The sequence below is a fragment of the Hippocampus guttulatus genome, chromosome 23 (genome assembly GCF_054856545.1).
Source record: "Hippocampus guttulatus isolate MCC_2025c chromosome 23, RoL_Hgut_1.0, whole genome shotgun sequence".
Taxonomy (NCBI): Eukaryota; Metazoa; Chordata; class Actinopteri; order Syngnathiformes; family Syngnathidae; genus Hippocampus; species Hippocampus guttulatus.
Genome location: NC_141283.1, coordinates 3,213,144 through 3,233,457, shown reverse-complemented (window position 1 = coordinate 3,233,457; position 20,314 = coordinate 3,213,144). Strand labels below are relative to the sequence as shown.

General features: G+C 44.7%; 2 protein-coding genes across 4 annotated transcripts; one reads left to right on the top strand and one right to left on the bottom strand.

The window, feature by feature from the left end:
* LOC147185742 (proton-coupled zinc antiporter SLC30A2-like) lies at positions 1 to 5,871 on the top strand. The gene is made up of 8 exons (XM_086104270.1): positions 1 to 100; positions 2,475 to 2,698; positions 2,785 to 2,931; positions 3,184 to 3,337; positions 3,419 to 3,635; positions 4,112 to 4,217; positions 4,298 to 4,432; positions 5,296 to 5,871. The coding sequence occupies exons 1-8, from the start codon at positions 18 to 20 to the stop codon at positions 5,439 to 5,441; spliced, it is 1,212 nt and encodes a 403-aa protein (XP_085960396.1). The 5' UTR covers positions 1 to 17; the 3' UTR covers positions 5,442 to 5,871.
* Positions 5,872 to 7,168: 1,297 nt separating this feature from the next.
* LOC147185741 (general transcription factor 3C polypeptide 2-like) lies at positions 7,169 to 18,972 on the bottom strand. Of its 3 annotated transcripts, none has more exons than XM_086104260.1 (20): positions 18,823 to 18,972; positions 16,766 to 16,861; positions 16,122 to 16,590; positions 15,713 to 15,837; positions 15,464 to 15,633; positions 15,199 to 15,272; positions 15,048 to 15,125; positions 14,864 to 14,962; positions 14,210 to 14,437; positions 13,539 to 13,650; positions 13,317 to 13,434; positions 11,937 to 11,971; positions 11,727 to 11,856; positions 11,282 to 11,426; positions 11,042 to 11,203; positions 10,405 to 10,483; positions 9,953 to 10,081; positions 9,648 to 9,854; positions 8,673 to 8,774; positions 7,169 to 7,972 (listed from the first exon to the last, which is right to left on the bottom strand). In XM_086104260.1, exons 2-20 carry the CDS (start codon positions 16,809 to 16,811, stop codon positions 7,673 to 7,675), a joined length of 2,808 nt encoding a protein of 935 aa, XP_085960386.1. In that variant the 5' UTR covers positions 16,812 to 16,861; positions 18,823 to 18,972; the 3' UTR covers positions 7,169 to 7,672. The 3 variants fall into 3 exon arrangements, with proteins under 3 accessions (XP_085960386.1, XP_085960388.1, XP_085960387.1); XM_086104262.1 differs by having other exon boundaries at positions 11,937 to 11,968; XM_086104261.1 differs by lacking the exon at positions 18,823 to 18,972 and adding an exon at positions 17,545 to 18,377.
* Positions 18,973 to 20,314: the final 1,342 nt, after the last annotated feature.

The window sequence follows — 20,314 nt, the reverse complement described above, 5'->3', positions numbered from 1 at the left end:
TCCTCCTCCGCAGCCCCATGGATGTAAAGGCGTCAAGTTCGGAGAAGTCTCAGCTGATCCACGACAAGAACCGCAAGACCTACTGCGACCGCGTGCACAGGTGAGGGGAACAACGAAGGCACACATGCACGCACTCGCTCTTTACGCCCGGCTGGGCGTTCATTTGCATGCGTGAACACCCTGCACACCTGACAAATGATAGAGCATTAATAGAAATATGATTATTACACGTGCGGGAACATATCGACACTAAAATATTATATCGAATTGAGTGTGTCAATCGACGCAATGCAACAATTTGGTCATTCTGAAGAAAAACATTCTCACATTTCAGTGTGACTTCAAAATGAAATATAAAATAGTGATGATTATTTGTCAGAATTTCACTTGCAGTCATTCTATCGAACATTTTTTTCCTGATCTTCATTTTTTTTAAATGCACACCAGAAATAATATTTTTTTTGCGTAAGAAAATACTTTTTGTTTTGGTTCTTTTAACAGATGAAAATGGGCCTTCAACAGCACACCGTCGCGTGGCCTTTTTTTTCCCCAATTCTGTAGTCATTCACTACATCAACCCTGAAAAAAACCCCACTGTATTAATCGCTTAATTTTCAGTATTATTGTATTTTTAAAACAAACAAACAAAAAAAAAACCCAAAAAGAGACTCCGGGACGCGTGCACGCCTGCGATGTGCATCTGGTACCACATTTCATGCACCATTTGCAACGTGCACGGCGCGCGCGCGTGTGGACTGACGTCCCGACAGCTGCACTTTTTTTTTTTTTTTTGCTCTCCTGGGTAGAAATGTTGCGTGTGTTCTTCGGTTTTCTTTTTGAATTTCAATATCATCTGCACGTTTGACATTTGGATGGTGATGATGAGCCATTTCAACCGCACCCGACTTCAAAGAATCTGTGACGTTGCGGCGGCAAACATTCGAGAGTGCAAAATGTTCTGCAGCAATATATAAATAAACACGTTCACCTTTTACTAATATATTCTGATGATTGTACCACAATTTGTCAAACAATATTATTGGATGATAGCGTTTTTCTTCCGCTTGAAGAAAAATGGCTTACGTCCCATGCACACAGTTTAATTGCAAATATTCAGGTTTGCGGTTCTGAGAGAGTGAGAAGATGGTAATGACAATCTATCCCTGCCTTTGCCCAAAAAAACAACACAAAAAAAAAGTTGTGTTCAGGAAAAATAGCACTTTATGAGGTCACATTATTGAACCACAGATCAATAACAATTAAATAGCGATAAAAGAATTCAATAATTTATGCATTGTGATTTAATGCTGACATGCAATTCATTGTGCCGCTCCTTCTGGTGTGCCCTCCTTGGCCACGGGGAGGCAGTATAGTACAGTCATGCAGGCAAATGACAAATACTTTTTCTGTTTCGACCGTAGGTGACATACACATAGATTCTGTCATGTGTTTAAATTGTCATAGAGGATAAAGAATATATGCCTGTGAGTATACCTTATGCAGTGCACGGTCACATTAAGGATTTGTGGATACTCTCTCTATGTATTTTGTTTTTAGCTAGGGAAACGAAAATCGGACCACGATAGAGGGAAACACCAATCACACTCAAGTGTGTGTGTGTGTGTGTGTGTTGGGGTGGGGGGGGGTAGAGGTTCCATGGTCATGACATGTTTAATGAGGTGGAATAAATCTCATTTGGACTTACTTGAGATAACCACACACCCACACACACACACTTCATATCCCACAGAACCTCCATGATAAGATTTGAACACACACACACACACACACACACGCACACACACGCGCACACACACAAAGAGGGATCGATGTCTACTGTGAAGAAAAGCATTGAAGTGGGAAAGAGATTGTGTTCAATGACACCTCTGGGATGTGAATGGGATCTTTCTCTCTCACACACACATTGTGGGTAATTGCTAAAAGGACGGAGCCCTCTATCCATGTTCTAATCCGTTTTATCCTCACAAGTGTCACGGGGGGTGCTGGAGCCGATCCCAGCTGTCTTCGGGCAGTAGGCGGGGGACACCCTGAAGTGTTTGCCAGTCAATTGCAGCACACACAGAGCCATACAACCACCGTCGCTCACACTCACACCTTGGGCCAATTTAGTGTGTTCCATTAAGCTGCCATGCAGGTTTTTGGAATGTGGGAGGAAACCGGAGTACCCGGAGAAAACCCCCACAGGGACCTAAATGGCATTATGCTTTGCAAATAAAATAACTGGTGAGTGTGCTATAATTACAATCTATTGACCTAACCATGAAGCTTAATTTAATTTAATGCAAAGTTATGACCAAATTATGCATAGGAAAAGCCCAACGAATTGAAAATGCGTTCATTGCTCGGAGTACTACAAAATACTGTAAATAGTCACACAGTCAGTCAACCAAATAACCAGTTCATCAATTAGCCAGGCAACCAAGCAACTAGTCAGTCACTCAATCATTCTGCAGTTCTTTCTCAGGATCAAGCGAGCGCATTCCCGACTTCCCGTTCAAGAATGGCGGCGTGGCGGGCAGCGTGGACCTCAACCGGCCGGCCAGCGCTCACTGCCATCACCGTGCGGCGCCGGCAACGAGCAGCGAGGACTCCGGCGGCGAAGACACCATACTGGCTAAGAAGAAACTCTACGTCGCGTCTGCAGTATGCCTGGTCTTCATGATTGGTGAAATCGTTGGTAAATAACGGACGGTGTTAGCTTGTGTACCTCTCACTTTCTTGTAGCGATACACTAGCATGTGTCGTGTGTGTGTGTGTTCTCAGGAGGCTACCTGGCCCACAGTTTGGCCATCATGACTGACGCGGCCCACCTCCTGACCGACTTGGGCAGCATGCTGGTGAGCATCTTCTCCCTTTGGATCTCCTCCAGACCCCCCACCAAGAACATGACCTTTGGATGGTACCGCTCAGGTGAGGTGAGCTAGCACAATTGGCAACAAACATTCAATGGTTGCACAAAAAATAAATGTACAAAATGATGGTGATACAATTTGGTGCCCATTAAAAGAATGAATCTGGATGTTGTGTGTGTGTGTGTGGGGGGGGGGGGGTCCTCCCCGCCCCACCCCCCACAAATTTGGCTTGGATAGACTCTAAATGAAGCCGGTTGCTAACGAAAATGGACAGATGGCTAATGCTAATTTCGGTCTGTGTCTTGTTTAGAGATACTCGGTGCCTTTTTCTCCGTCACGTCCATCTGGATGGTGACGGGCGTCCTGGTCTATTTGGCCATAGAGAGGATCGTACGCAACGACTACGAGATCGAGGGACACGTGATGCTGCTCACGTCCGCCTTTGCGGTCGTTGTCAACATCCTGTGAGTTGACGACATTCCTAAGTAGCTCGGTCGGAACGTCGCACTAATGAAGCTAATTGAATTTTGTTTAACCTCGCTCAGCATGGCGTACATCCTGCACCACTCCACCACCTTCCACGCCCACGGCCGCGGCTACCAGCACATTGAGGACGATGCCCAAAGCCCCCCGCCCCCTCACGGCCACGCCCTGGGAGGCTCCCACGGCAGCACCAGCGTACGAGCGGCATTCATCCATGTCGTCGGAGACCTGCTGCAAAGCATTGGCGTCCTGGTGGCCGCCATTGTTATCTACTTCCGGGTTAGACCATATTAATTTTTTTATACAGGGGGCACCATTTAGCGCGACTGAAAGGACTGATGACTGATTGTATAATAGTTCATCCATCCATCAATTTTTTTTAAATCCGCGGGTGTGCTGGAGCCCATCCCAGCTGTCTTCAGGCAGTAGGCGGGGGACACCCTGAACCGACACAATGACACCTAGGGGACAATTTGGAGTGTCCAATCAACATGCCATAAATGTTTTTGGAATGTGGGAGGAAACCGGAATACCCGGAGAAAACCCACGCAAGCACGGGGAGAATATGTAAAATCCACAGAGGGAGGCCGGAGGCGGAATCAAACTCTGCACCTCTGCACTGTGAGGCGACATGCTACCATGCTGCTGCCCTGAGAATGAAACGATTATCCAATCGATAATCAGTAACTAGTGGCATGTGACACATGATGTTTAAGTGTGCGTGACAACTAGTTGCTCATGTTTGATCTTGGCAGCCCGAGTACAAAGTGGCCGATCCCATCTGCACTTTCCTGTTCTCCATCTTTGTCCTGTGCACTACCGTCACCATCCTCAAAGACGTCTTCAGGATACTCATGGAAGGTGGACATACCTACGTCGCACTTCAGTCTGGGGGGGGGGGGGGCAGTCACAAGTGAACACTTGCCCCCTTTTTTTTGCAGGTTCTCCCAAAGGGATCGAGTTCAAGTCAGTGAAGGAGGTTCTGCTGTCGGTGAAGGCGGTCCACTCGGCTCACTCGCTGCACCTCTGGGCGCTCACGCTGGGACACACGATGGCCTCCGTACACCTGGCCGTTGGTAAATAGCAACAGTTGGCGGGAATTTGTCCCCCCCCCAAAAAAAAATCCAGTGAAAGATGAAAGAAGGGATGCAGTACAGTGATGATTTGTGATATGAGAAACCGCAGAATATTTAAACGCATATGGTAGAGCAATGCATGACAGGAAGATAATATAGCCAAGCAAGGCATACATTCTTTATCCTCTGCAAAGAACAAGCAATATTATTGCACCTCCCTGAGTCATTGAGAATCGTCGTGAGTCTGGAGGACTGCATTAGACTGCCCCCGGTGGCCAAGTAGGGCACAACTAAATGAGCAGCACAGTGAAATAAAGTATCAAATCTTAATGCAGAATCAGATTCATTTTTTTACAGTCTATTCGATTATATTACTACGAGGAATTTAACAATATGGATTTTTTTGACTGGCATTGTCTTCATCTTATCTTGTAACTATTATTATTATTTTATTTTATTATTGTACAGTCAGTACAATCGCGCTGGCGTCAGACCGAAACTTGTTACAATTTGGTGAATTTTTTTCCCCAGAAAGTTCACACATGAGTGTTTTTTTTAAACAATTTATTGACCAATCAAAAGTGTTGATGACGCAATGTTAATGATTTAAAAAAAATCCCAATTAACCCTTTCATGCGCTAATAATGATAACCTGTAACCTGATAATATGGTAAGCTGTCCACTGTAGTAACCGGTGTCCCTGAAAGGGTTAAAAACACTTTTTTTTTTTTTTTAAACGGCGTGGTCACAAAACCAATTTAAATACAATCTCATGGCACGACTGTACTGTAATCCTGTTGCGGTTTCTTGTTTGTTGTGCTGTAACGTACTGACCGTGTGTGTGATGTCCCGCAACAATCCAGACGAGGCCGCAGACACACAGTTGGTCCTTCAGGAGGCCACAGAGCTTCTCCACACCAAGTTTGGCTTCCACAGCGTCACCATCCAGGTGGAACGTTACCACAGCGACATGCAAACCTGCAAACACTGCCAGGACCCCTGGGACTGAGGCCCCCTCCCCCGCTGAATGTCCATCAATGTCTCAATTGAAAGCAAAAACAGTCACCAAAGTCATTTGGGTGACAAGCTGATCTCACACACCCCCTCACCCTAAATATGAAATGTTCCTAATTGAGACAAAAAAATATCGACGACATATCGTGTGGCTTACCGACACCTCTTATGGTGCTGATGTCATCGACAACCTGGGTCCAATCAACTCATACAACACGATTCCAATACTGTCATCAGTGTCGATCCAAACTGGATAGTACCATAACCGGTATGGATGAGTAAGATTGATCATAACTGATCGCAATCACTGCCTGCTGGAAAATCCACTGCCATTTAACGGGAAAAAATGTTAATAAGATCAATAATCGTCATGGCCCGGTTGATTTTTTTTTTTCTATAAAAGGACTCTACCACATTAACGTACGTAAACCCCCCCCGCCCCCCCCCCAAAAAAAAAACTAAATTATGGGATCAGCCAACCAAGACGTTTGATTAGGTACACCAGCGAAATGGGTTACAGCTAAACTTTGGTTCGAAATATTAGGAACACCTCACAGCGTGATGCACATTAACAATAATGGCAATCGAAATTGATTTTTTTTTGTTTCATTTTTTATGCCGGTCCGGTGTGCCTCATGAAATGTCCATTTATGTGTGATGCAATGCGATATATTTGTCCGCAAGTGCAATTGAAGCAAGCAATCCATGATAGCGGTTGTTTGTCATCTTGTGGTCGGCGCATGTTGTGTGTTTGTTTGTGATTGATGCTGCATTAATACAAATGAAAAAAATCGTAATTTCATAAAAAAAAAAGAATAATCAATCAAGGTACCCCTTCCCCCCGCCTTTTAACACGTAATGGTACATCCCACAACTCCACAATGTCCGACGTCCGGAAATATAGCTTTGAGCTGCATTTGAGGGAATTTTTAAATGTTATTTGACAAAAAAAATGTTTTTTTTAAATTGATCAATACATTGAATGACATGACCATGCTTGCGTGCTTGTCAACTATGAGTCTATATATTGTGCTCAAGTGCCAATCACACACGGGGAAAATTTCTGAATGACACACACACACACACGTTTAGTGAATGTAAAGACCTTTGTGTGTTTCCAATTTTTGTGGATGCTCCGTGTTGTGTTGTCTGTGCAAATATTTTGTGTACATGAGTAAATACACTTTCAACCTTTTTTCTGTGTGTGATGTTGAGGTGCTGTCGTTTTATTTGTTATTTTATTATTTTTGGGGTAACTTCACAAAATAAAAGACTGCACATGATGGACTGACTGGTTTCAACGGCAGCACGTGTAACACAGTTTCGGCACACTTTTTTGGGACCCACCGTGGCTTATTTAACAACCCCACTCAATGAACAAGCACAAAATCGTGGCCAGCTGATTAATTGTCGGGGTGCTACTTCAGACTGCCTAATATTAAAAATGTCCAATTGCAGGAACACAATCTCAAAGAGACAAAAATAATACCAGTATCACACATGCATATTTTGTACTGTTTAAAGCTCCAAAATATGTATAAATAGTAAAATATGAAGTTGGATGAATGCAGGCCACGACAAAGATATCTGGGAAGTATTTTAAACTGTGAGGAAAACCCCCCCACAAAACACACACAAAAAAAAAAGATTAGTCAAAGGTACCGGTAAGCTTGCACTTGAGCAACAGAGCAAGCTGTAAACATGACAACAATTTCCAAGAGCCAATGTTCAAAATGTAATTTATTTATTAAAACAATCAAGTGTATAGAAAAATCCATCATATTTACAGCCTGTTTTCCCATAAGAAAAGTTATCATTTGAAACATTTTTGTCGAAACGTTTGTACATTCTATACACGGTACAAAAAGCCGATCGTTACTCTTTCATGATCATAGATTAGTACATCCGGACAAACGGAATCATAAAGGCTCGCCGTTGACTCCAAACACAATTGTCAAAAGTGGGACGAATACACTTGTCATGATGAAACTACTTTCTGTTAAAAAATATCTATACAACACACACACACACACACACACACACACACACACACACACACACACACACACACACACACACACACACACACACACACAAAACAATGCCGGCAAAGTAAAGGTGCGTTCAGGTCATACCATTGTTGAAGACTTCAACTCACTTTTTGTTTTTAAAAAATGTTTACACTTCCTGGGTTGGGATAAAAAAGATCAAAACGCGTCACTGAGGTCATAGAGGAGCCTCGGAGGGGATGTGGTGTGCAGTGTCCTGGGGGACGTCTTGGAGGGAATCCGGGGGGATGTCCTGGGGGCTATCCTGGGGCACCTTTTGGGGAGTCTCTAAGGCGAGGTCCGGGGGCAGGTCTTGAGGGCCATCTGGGGAGACGTCCAGGGGGCTACTGCGGGCCCGGTGGATGAGGCCTTGCACGCCTTTGCTGTTCAGGCCCCTGATGCAGTTGAGGCGCACCAGGCCGGCCTGACCCCCTGACGCCGTCCACGTGTGGCAGCTCAGGTTTGGATTCATACGGACCTGAGAGGAGGCGATCAGCTGATGATGTTTTTAATGAGATGCAAAGGCAACAGGAGCAAATTTCAAGCCGGACTCATTCTGGTATGCTGGTCAAGCTCCAATTACATTCACATATCATTTATTCCTGTGATTGTTTTTATTTTAGACAACCAGCTGTAATAGTTTGGGATTTTCTTTTTCAATATTGTTCATTTTTATTTTGTTTTCATTTTAAATTCAGCTTGTTTCAATTAATTTGTAGAGCAGGATTGATAGTTTGGTTTATTTTTAAATGCTTTGTTTTAAATGCAATAAATAGTTTTACATTTTTTTGTTTTAGTATTAGCTTTTTTTTTTAAATGTATTGAGTATTTGTTGAGTGGAAGAATCCTGCACTCGCCTTTTCTTTCTGATCCTTTTTTTTTTGGAAAGAAAAACCTTGCAGCGTTTTGCCCCGCTGAGCATCTATTATTACCTCCCCGGATCCCCTCCCCCCTCCTCATCTTCTGTTTCAACTAAACACATCGAAAGCCCCCACGGCAGCCGCCACCTTCCACCGGGGGTGACAGTTTTCTTATTTTACACATCATTACACACGCGCGTACACACCAGGAATACGAGGCGGCTCTTGGTCCATCGCTCCTGGTGGACTTGATCTTTTCATGCGCCGTGTGAGTGTGTACGTACGTACGTGTGTGTGTGGGTGTGTGTGTGTGCGTACCTTGTGCAGCGAGGCCAAAGGCATCACGTCGAAGTTGAGGTTATTTTGGAACTCTGTGTTTTTCATTCGCTTCCACAGGCGTCCCAATTTGCTAAAACACTTCTGCAAGAGATGAAAGAGGACAGTTAGGGTTTGAAATTTTAACACTCAGCTTGGGTGTTACCATTTTTTGGGGTGCTCTGAACAATCCCGTTATGGCCAGTCACAAATTTTAGATAGGAATTTTTTTAAGAGCACAGTATCCCCTCCCCAACATTTGGGTGGAATTCTTAATCCTCTACATGGATTTATTGCGAAAACAAAGGTAACACACCATTATGTTTTTTCCTAAAATTGTGCGTGGAATTTTTAACGCTATTTGTGTGGAAATTGTCCTCTCCTCTTATATTTTCAGGAATAAAACAATGGCAGCCATTTTAACAAATACTTACATATTTTTTAATGGCATTGGTTACACTTAGATTTTTCCCATAAAATTTGGTGGGATTTTTATTCAGCACGAGACTTAAATTGTTCACAAATATTTTAGAGGAATTCGTAACACTCCAAGACTTTTCCCCAAAACGGGTGTTGATATTCTTAACTACACAAACAACTTGTTACAAAATAGACAGTGGAAATCTTAACATTAGAGTTCATCAGCAAATTTCTCCGTTCCCAACACTCAACTTAAGACTTGTCCCCCCCCCCCCAAAAAAAAATCATTGGCCACAGCAAACTGAAACTAACCCCACTCTCACTTTTCTACCTTTCTGTGTGCGATGTGCGCCCACTCTCGACAGACAACGAGGCGCTCTAAAGCCAAAGAGAAGAAGCATTTTTTTTTGGGGGGGGGGGGGGGGGGTTTGGGCACAGCGAGCAAACTGCAAGTCGCAATTGCTTCAGATCACCATTCATGTGAAGAAAAGTGCTCAAGTGCTTAAGTTACATAGCGTGAGATGAGGTGTCACACGGTGCGGTTTTCTCTGGACCTACCATGTTGTTGTCGGTGTGGTGAAGGTAGTACTTCCTCTTGGCCTCTTCGTACGACTCGCTGGGCATCGATTCGATGTCAGCCTTGCCGCTGCTGTGACTTCTTTCTCCCGCCGCTTGGTTATCCACCTCCCTCTCACGCACTTCCTGTTCGTCCCCGTTAGCCTCCGCGGTGGTTTCGTGAGGCTCCATCGACGTCAAGTAGATAGGCTGAGGACAAAAAAAAAATGATATGGTGGGTCTGTAACAAATCATCCGCGACAAATGGGAGGGGAGGGTGCACTGTAAATGCGCAGCGGCCAACTTACAAATCTCCTTTCCACTGTCTTTTTGACGTACTGCGCGCCGTCTAACAAGGGCGGTAACATGCAGAGGATGACGTCGCCGACCATGTCTGACGTCAACAAAGCGTTCAGCCAATCAGAGTACGAGATGGACTGCAACAAGAGAGGAAATCATGAGTGGGCTGTATGACGTCATTATCTACCCATCCATTTTCAACACCGCTGAACAGGGTCGTGGGGGGGGGGGGGGGGGTTGCTGGTGCCTATCCCAGGTGACTACACCCCAAACTGGTCGCCAGTCAGTCGCAGGGCCCATATAGAGACGAACAAACCATTCGCGCCCGCATGCACACTGTCACCGAGCGGGAAACGATCCCACGCTGTCCGCGCGCAAGTCAAGGCGAGTGAGTGTACCATGACGCCGTCAGTGACTTTGACATAATCATATGAAATATGAATAATACAAGAAGACAAACCCAAACGGTGGTCATCCGGGGTACAGCATAGTAAGAGTGCATTAGGTGGTCACAGTAATGGACTCCGTTTGTGGTGTTGCTGGAGAAGAAAGAGACAAGATAAATGTGAATAAACACAAGTCCAAAAATAAGCTTGATGTACATATCTCGTTCAAGGAAACTAAAATGGTAATGTTACACATGGGGAAAAAAAAAAAACACAAAAAAATGTTTTTAATCCAGTTGTCCAACTATTAACGAATTATTGAATTACTTTGTTTTAGGATAAATGTTGGCTCTTCATTTTTTTCTCTTAAAATAATTATAATGTGTTTCAAATTGTTACCTCAAGTTTCGTAAATAATCCTAAAATGTCAACCCTGTACAAAACCTGACACATTGGTTCCTGATGATTAAAAAAAAGTCACATTTGGGATCAAAAATGTCATCTTTAATGCTCATCAATGAGATTTTCACTTTTACCTCGAATGCCATCTTAAAAACAAATCTTGTTCATATTTATGATGTATATTTCAAGCTGAAATTGTTTAAAATAAGAACCAATATGGATTAACAATATTTGTAAGGGGACATTTTTCAGCATGTATATTTGAAGGAGTCACATGACAGGAAAAAAAATTAAAAGCGAGGGTGTTACGCTGCAAAGGCGCTGTCCTGGCACCACATCAGTCCCGCTGCATTGGCGGGCCAGCAGATCTCATTAATCAGGGAACGTTTCTGCACCGTGATTGGCCCGTAGAGCCTGCGCAGATCCCACGTTTTCAGGAGGCGGTCCTCCCCGGCTGTCGCCACAAAATGTCTGACACGAGACAGCACGGATTCTTAATGCCATCGCGTTCGGAACGTATGACGCCCATCACGGTGAGGTTGTCCTTACCTGCTGGCGGGACAGAATCGGAGCGCTCGCACGGCGTGCTCGTGGGCAGGGAAGCATTTGTACGGCAGCAAGCTGGGAGAGTCGCGTGACTCCTGGACGCGCAACAATGCAGATTTGGTGTTCAGATCCCACAAACCGACCATACCTTTTACAGAGAGAAAACATTTCAGACAAATACAGCTTCATTAATTTTTTTCTTTTTGGGCCACAAGAAGACTTTATTTTCATGTAGTTGATGTCGCCATAATTTCAAAGCAAACATGGCGAAGTGGCTTTTAGCTGTTATGCCGCAGGCGCATGGAAGAAGTTGCCCCCCCTCAAAAAAAACAACAAAAAAAACCTACTTGTACTTCTGTCTGTGCACCAAGTGACAAAACAGCTAATGCGGTTTCCAGCTCAGATAAAAAAAATAAATAATAAAAAAAAAAGGACGACGGACGACTACCATCATAGAATCCGAGGGCGATGATGTCATGCGGTTTGACGGGCAGCCAGTCCATGGACAGAACCTGGCCACTGTGCCCCAGGCAAGGAGCGTTCAAGGAGCCCAGCTTCAGGGTGACCACGGGATCGGGCTGTGCGGGGAAGGACACGGGCGATGACGTCAAGAGCTGGAAATAGGGCGTCATCAAAACAAGAGTTGCCACGCACTCACCTTGTAAATGCAGACTGGCTGGCTGGCGTCGCCTACTAAGTGAAAAAAAAATAAAATAAAAAATCACATTTAGTCACATGTTGAAAAATACAGTCTTTGTTTTTTATTTTATTTTTTTAACTCAGCCATGTGAACGTGCCGTGTAACTGCGCGTTGGTTCGGAATGACTGACAAGGCTGGCGAGAGGAGCGGTGTAAATTTCACAGCTTTGCAACACTAACAACCAACCATATAATGCATCTTCTTTGTCATTTCAATTATAGATCCTGGTCTGATGGTAAAAAAAATAAAAATAAAATAGGAGCAGTCAATTACTCCAAAGCTGCCTTGCGCCTTTTGTCTTTGACACCGCCCCAGCCCCCCCAGCCCCCCTTCCTCCTTGCCGTCACGCCTCATTCATTCATTGGGACAAAAGCATTTTGTAATTATCTGCCGTGAACATCGCTGCGCGTTCGTGTCAGACCCCCACACACTTCACATCAGACCGCTTTCAACTGATCCCAAATCCCAGCAAATGAGTTACAAGACGAGGATGTCATTGCCCCGCCTTGTCTACTCTCTCCAGTTAGTGTTGACATGATGACAAAACTTGAGAGCGACTTGACAGACATTCTCTCTCACTCTCTCAGGACATTAATTCAGGAGAGTGTAATATTCCCAGTGTGTGTTTATGGAGTCAAGCTAATGCGCGTAAGCTACGCTTGGACGCGGCGAGGTGATGGGAGTCGCTCAATGACCCGCTTCTACGAAATAAAATGGAAACTAAAGGCCAAGGCGCACCGAAGGAAGGAGGGAGGGGAGAGGGGTAGAAAAAAAAAAAGTTGAGAAATGTCAGACTTTGACTTTACATACATGTAGCGCTGAATATATATCGCCATCATGCATTCACACAAATGCGACACTAAACGCGAGTCGGCACACCGTTAAATACCCGAGACATTAAACGTCGTCAGAGTAACGCTCTCCCCGCCCCCGAGCGAGTCAGTTCATTGAATATGTGATGTAGGCCCTTGTGACCGGTCTCACTCGACGGCGATGGTTGCGTGTGATTGACGATGTACTTTAATCTTTACATTGACGATGAAGATGTATAATCTTCATACACGCTAGGAGCAAACAAAAAATTAAATTAAATTAAGGGGCTCACAGCTGAAAGCGTGGGCAACACTGCCCTTTGCTGGACAAAAGATGCACTGCTGTATAGGCAAATCAAATGTGGTAAGTGTGGGGCCCACACACAGCCATAATTTCATATATTTCTTTTTTTTTTCTAAAACACTGAATGCATCTTATTAAATAATTGCTTCATGTATTTTCAAGATTTCCTATGGGTGGGAAAATGTAATCGCGCATGTATCGCGGAGTGCTTTTGTGACTGACCAGAGTCTGGGTGTTTTTGGCTGCCACGCAGGGCGACGGGATGGGGCAGGCTGTAGATGGTGACCACACACGTGGAGGTGGCGACGGCCAGGAGACCGAGTCTTGGCAGCACAGGAGCCTTGAAAAGATCACGGGTAACATTCTGATCATTATGCGTGGATGTGTTTACTCTATATCTGGACTTTTTATTCAAACAACAGAACTCCCAACACCTGCTCTTACCTCCTTCTGGGAGGTGGGCAGCTCCCAGCCTCCTGATGGACACCACCTCAGGTGCCAGACAAAACCTCGGTCCAGGACGAGGCCGTACGCCAGGGCCGGCTGGGAGTCCGGCCTGGACATAAACAGGAAATGATCAAGATTTTTGTCCCATCAATACAGAGCCTCAGACATGAAACCCATTCATCCATTTTCTGATCCGCATAATTCTCACAAGGGTCGTTGGGGTGTGCTGGAGCTTATCCTGGCTGATTTGGGGCAGTAGGTGGGGTACACCCTGAACCGGCTGATAGCCAATCACAGGGCACACGTAGAAAAACAACTATCCGCGCTCACACTCACACCTAGGGACAATTTTTGAGTGTTCAATCAGCCTGCCATGCATGTTTTTGGAATGTGGGAGTGGACTGGCGTACCCGGAGAAAACCCACGTAGGCCCGGGGAGAACATGCAAACTCCACACAGGAAGGCCGTAGCCGGAATCGAACCCCTGCACCCCTGCACTGTGAGGCCAACCGGGTCTGGGATTTTATTCATTATTTTTTTTTGGGGGGGGGGGGGGGGGTCATTAACTATGGCCACACAATACAACAAATAAAGTTCATAGTAGCTTGAGGAAACTCTAAAAATCAAAAGTTCATCGTAGCTTGATGAAAATCAATCTAAACCCAGACCTGGTGTTGTATTCCAGCGTGCCCACATCCCACAGTTGCACTAACGCTGTTCCAGGATAGGTTTTGTGAGAGTAATGCTGGTCCTCCATGTCCTTGTGGCAGGCCAAGGCCAGGTACTGCGAGGCTATCACATTATCGGGCGTCGGGCACCACTCCATAGCCCACACCGGGCCGCCGGTATACAAATGCATGTCCCAGCACTCCGGGTGGGCGGGTGACGATTCGAACCTGCACAAAACGCCCAGAAATGTGTAGAAATAGTTAATTAGCGATGGTTATCCTGTATAGAAATCAGTGATAGGGGAGTGTGTTTGCGCACGTCCACAGCCTGTTAAGAAAAAAAAAAAAAAAGGGGGAGGGCACAGAGTGAGATGTGGAAACATTTTGCTAGCATGGCTGACAGTCAGGACAAGCTGAAAGGGACTCCAGGCTAAGATACAATATCCGGTGTGGCCAAACAGCTGACTGAACGCTGAATGAGTAGCACATTAGCAAATGTGACACGTGGAAATGACTTCAAATCGAAGTCTAATGAGTGAGTATTATTTTCTAACAAGCAAAGATGTAGCCCACCGGTTGCATTTGATGAGGTAATTAATCAATGGTGTCGTTTGTAGATTAGCGCAAGTACGCAGTTGCATGGACACATCGTACCTGTTGAGTCTCTGTAGCGGCGCCTCCTCGTCACAACCGTCCCGGGACACTTTGAAAGCAGCCGAGACACACTCGTGAGGTAGATAGGACTCCAGTTCACTGCAGGAAAACACACGGCAACGTGACGTTACTTTTGCAAATTGTGAGGGGAAAAAAACTAACCAATACGGCTGCAGGGAAGCACCTGGAGGGCACTCGATGCCAGACACGAGAGGAGGGCAGCCACTCTGGAAAAACCCAGCTGCTGAATTGCTCGTCACAGCTACAAAACACACACCAAAAAATTGTTTTAGGCATAATAAGGGGATCATAAAGATGAGACAATCAAGACTTACAATTTCTTGTGACTGTTGACGGTTTCCAAAATCGCACCGATCATGAGGGCGGGTATTTTGAGGATTCGAGCGGCCTGGAGGAGAAATGTATTATTAAGTTCGTCCCAGAACCCCCCAAAAAAGAAAATAAATAAACTTTTGATCTACTCTAAACGGTGTCACGCAAAAGCACAGAATTCAGACCATGGTGAACATTTTGTCATTTACCAAATATGGTCACTTCCTGTTCAAAGGGTTACAAAGAGGTAGACAAAAATGTACTTACGCTGCCACTGTATTTTTCATCCCGATAATTGACGGTGGCCTCTTCTTCATCTTCATCTTCCTCCTCATACTCGTCCTCCTCCTCCGCCTCAGCTTCCTCAACATTCGGAACAAAGTCCTCGTCTTCTGAAGCGTTGCTATCCGAATATTTTCTCTTAAGGCCTTTGCGGCCTAGTGGGGCATCAAAATACGTTTGTTTATATAAAAAAAAATAAAAATGTCCATAACACGTGGTATTTTCTCACCGTACCTTTTTTACTTTGAGACTTTCTTTCCTCTGTAGTTTCCGGCGCTGGTTTGGAGATGACGTCACTGGTCACGTTGGAATCTTCGGTGAACTCTTCTTTCACCATCGTGTGAAGGAACTTCATTGCCCTAAAATGTTTTTGTCATGGGAAGCACAGACTGGCATCAAGCAAGGCCCGGATTGGTTATTTATTTTATTTTTTTGTGTAGATGGAGATCATTGGTTCATTCAAGCTTATTTCATTCTGTATATTTACTGTTTGGTCTTCTTGACCACTTGATGAGGCCACAGAGCAAACGAAGCGCTAAGAATCTTTGAACCAGGTGCAAACCAACTGGCTGGAAAGAGTCAATGCTTCAAGAAACTTCATTACGCCATTACAAGTTATCACACTGTCAAAGCCGTGACTCACATTTTAGCAGCGGTCCTCCTTGGGCGTCTTCCGGGTTGCAACTCCTGAGGTTCTTCTTCTTCTTTAATGTTCTCACTGGGTGCGACAAGCTCTGCATTCACGATTTGCTTCTTCACGTATTTTCTCTTTGTTTTCGGCGTCCCATTCTCCAAAGACCCTTCAGTGACGGGCGAGGGGGAAACATTCGCTTGGGCCGAGAGGTTCCCATTAGCCACGTGAGGTGACGTGCAGACGTCTGCACTCGCCAACGGAACCTTTCTTGGCCGTCCTACTTTCCTGCCAGGAGTCTTCCCGGGTGGCTTCGCCACTGTGGCCACAGCCCGGGGTTTCCTCGCCAGCAGTTCTTCGTCCTTTGGGTCCTCATTTGTTTCGCTGGTGTCATAGTCAAGATATCTGGAGTTCTTTTTGCGTAGCCGACCTCTGGAGCTGGGCGTTAAATCATATGAGGACTTGGACGGTGTCTTTTGACCTGTGAGGGGAGCGATGTCATCACTCCATTTTATTTTTCAAGGGGACATATAGGAAATTCACTTTTTAATGTTTGTATACAGATAGCTGTGTGTCTGGACTTGATCTTTAACTATTTTACTCTTCTGAAAAGGAAGAATCATTAAAAACGCCAAATTGTGTCTGAATATTCAAACCTTGCTCAGGGTTAGCAACATCCTCCGGCACCGTTTCCTTTACCATTATCTTCTCAGACGTTCCGTCATGTATGTCTTCTCAAGTCAGCTGTGCAGCTGTTTCGAAAACAAGCCAGTAAAACACAGACAAAGTAGGAAGGCTGGGTTACAAACCCGGCACCACAGAATTATGAGACAGACATCCTTATCATTTGTCCATCATGCTGACGACCTAAAAAGCTCCAATGCAGGTCCCAATTTTAAAAACAATACTTGTATTTACGCAACTGGATTATGCCAGTGTACTGTACCTAATGTTGTGGCCGCTAAGAAGGGGATACAGGTCTGCACTAGTTTGAGGCAAACTTTTTGGGAAAATAGAGTTACATCAGCCAAGGTTTCTGCACTTTAATATACACAATACCAGGTAGGTAAGTCAGGTAAGAATACATCTTAAAATGTATGAGTGAGGTCAAAATAATATCCCAGGGGTATGCGTTCAGATTCGCAAACCAAACACCAGTCATCGATCTAAAATTTTGGCATTTTCAACCTTCCTCGGAATGGTTCCATTAAAAATTTTGAACTATAATAAGAACTAACATCTGTATTTTACTTTTTCATTTACTCTTTCCGTCAAGCATGCCCTGTCACGCAAGCGGGGTTAGCACCTCACGGCTAATGCTAACTTCCCGGGTGGCCGACAATGTCCTGATTTAAAATGCTGTACGTGTCGATAAACAATGCCACTTGACAAATATTTCAAAATCCGGCGAATACAGTTATTCTTTAAGGCTCACCCGGTGGTACCACCGTCCGCCCTTTTGGGGTGGCGAAGGCTGACTATCCGCGTCCGGATCCACGATGCGCCGATCTGAACATGTGGGTTCGAGTCCCCCACTCGGAAATTTGAGCAACGCGGTTAAAATGTCATATATTTTAACAATAACCGCATATGCTGTAGTACTGCGACAAATGTCAACATTCCACCGAAAATAAGCATTGTCGGCAATTGTTTTGATTGTAACTCGCAGTCAGCTTCCTTCAGTCCGCCATGTTTACTGGAAGGGTTGGGGGCTCACGTCGCCCCCTGTCGACGCTAAGGAGAACGACAGCTCTTTATCGGGTGGCGCTACAACACGCATGCGCCAAATGGAGACGCGCACTCGTGGACATTTCGTTATTAGGTTCAGCGTCCTCAAACTTTTTCAAGAGCACCTTATTCGAAATTCTTGACATCCACTTTAAGGTCCATGTACTTAGCGTCAGTTATTTCATTCCATCCAGCCAGAAAGTATAAATGAAGTGGGAGCAAGCAAAAGTAAAATCAGACTTTCTTTCTGTTCTTCATGAATAACGGTCAACAATTTTTACTACATTTTAAATGAGTTTACATACGTTTCAATTTTAATTTTTTTGGGCTGATTCCGAATCTGACCTCATTTTTTCTCTAGCACATCAGGTTTTTGTAATGATAATCCCGTAGGTAATACAGTACGTAAAGCAAAACATTTAGTAATATTTAAAATTAAGATTCAGGTTCAGCATCTGGTGGATTTTTTTCCCTGAAACATCAAAACTAGAAATGACATCACATGGCAAAACACACACGATGCAAGCCTTTATGGGTCATACTTAAAAACAAAAAATGAAACTCTCCAAAACCTGATGTGCTAGAAAAAACTATAAACCCTGCAAGTCAAAGCAAAATGTCATGTGTAGAACTCCTCAGACACTTCTTAGAAAGCAACCATCATCATTTTTATTTGAACTGGCTGCATGCATGCAAGATTTTATTAAATTCCCATCATACTCAAAAGTGCTTGTCCCATCTCAACAAGTTAACATTTTTCCCTTGACACCTTGAGATGGATGGGTGACACTAATTTGCAGATTGCCATCTCCTGTTTTAAGTGTAATCACCATTTCACGGTAACCAATTAAGTCCGGCACACTTACTGTGATAACACAAGTTCGACCTCAAGTATTACACTGGAACAATGTGATACACACAGAAAAAAAAAAGTGAACTACACTTGTACGTGTAACAATCTCTCACCTTTCTTACTGCAGCTCACCTGAAAAGTTTTAAACCAGTTTTTGTCTTTCGTAGGCCTCCGCGTGGAACTCCATCACTTCCGAGCATCTCGGCTTCCACCGATGCATCAGACCGGGTCGGCCGCATTGCTCCAAGCCGTCCCTCCGTCTCTCCTCGTGCTCCCTTCGGTTCCCCTCCGCCATCTTGTCGGCATCCTCCATCTCAATGGGGGCCTGCTCGTCATCGGCCAGCCACGCGGGCCCGCCTGGACGCTCCACAGGGGTGCAACGAAGCGTGAGGTGGTGCTGCATTTGGTAGTGAGGATGATGGTGGGGGTGGTCGTCCATGACATGCTGCTTTGCCTGGTGGACCGTCTCTCTGGGCTGCTTTTTCAACTTCATGGAAACCTTTTTGTTGGTCACAAACCATTCCTGAAGCACAAAACCATCAAACCTGACCATGGTATGAATGTGAGTTCTCCCAGGAGTTGTGTAGGGAATTCTGAGAGATTATTTCACCCAGTTCTGAAGCCAATTGTGTGAAACCAAACATCCCCCAAATATAAATTAACATTATTTTTTTGGGATGGACAAAATGTGTATTGAAAACACCCACGCGTTTGTTTTCAGCGAGCTTAATGCTACGAGACAATGCAAATTGTCCTGTAGCATTAAGCTAGCGAACAAATAGCAGTGATAATAGTTCAGTCATTTTAAACTTCTGATCAAGAAAGTCACACTTGAACATCAGTGATGTCAAGGGATGTTTTGGAAAGTGAAATTAACCTGCGAATGTGTGGCGTTGATGTGATATTTCACCCCGCTCTCCGAGTGAAACTCTTTGCCGCAGATCAAACAACGGTACTTTCCCGCCTCAAAGTGGCCCTGCAAGGGAATGGCACGTATGATTATAACACTTGAATCTGATAAGGTGACGTGCAGCTGCCATATTGAGGAGATGACGCACCCTTGCGCACAGCCCCAGGTGAGCCTTGAGGCCAGATACGCTGGTGTACGTGCACCCACAACCCTGAAACGCACGAGACAATAACAAACCGAGAGATTGCATTTAAAGGGACATGCAGTATTTTGGGAAAGTGACGTTTTCATTGTTTTTGTACAAATAGTTGCGTGTCCGGGCTGCCTCGCCACACATCGAATGTGAAATCAAGATGTCAGTATGCACTAATATATAAAATACAAACGCAAGCGAGCGCTTCTTAATTCTGACAAATTATGAGGTCACATTTTTCTGCCCGTGACATGGAAGCTAGCCTGGGCAAAGGTCCTGAGACACGACAAGTGGATGTTAGAAGAAACTTGAGCAACAAAGGCAGGAAACGCTCCACAATTTCAAAATAAAGGCGAACGTGACCTGGTTGGGACAGTTGACCTTGCTGTGTAACTTCACTTCATTCTTCCACTTCCTCAGCAGCTCCTGGCTGAAGGCTGGCAGGCCGGGTCGAGAGTATTTCAACTAAAAGCCAAATATTTCTTATGAATGACAACAATAGTTAAAACCCCGAATACATT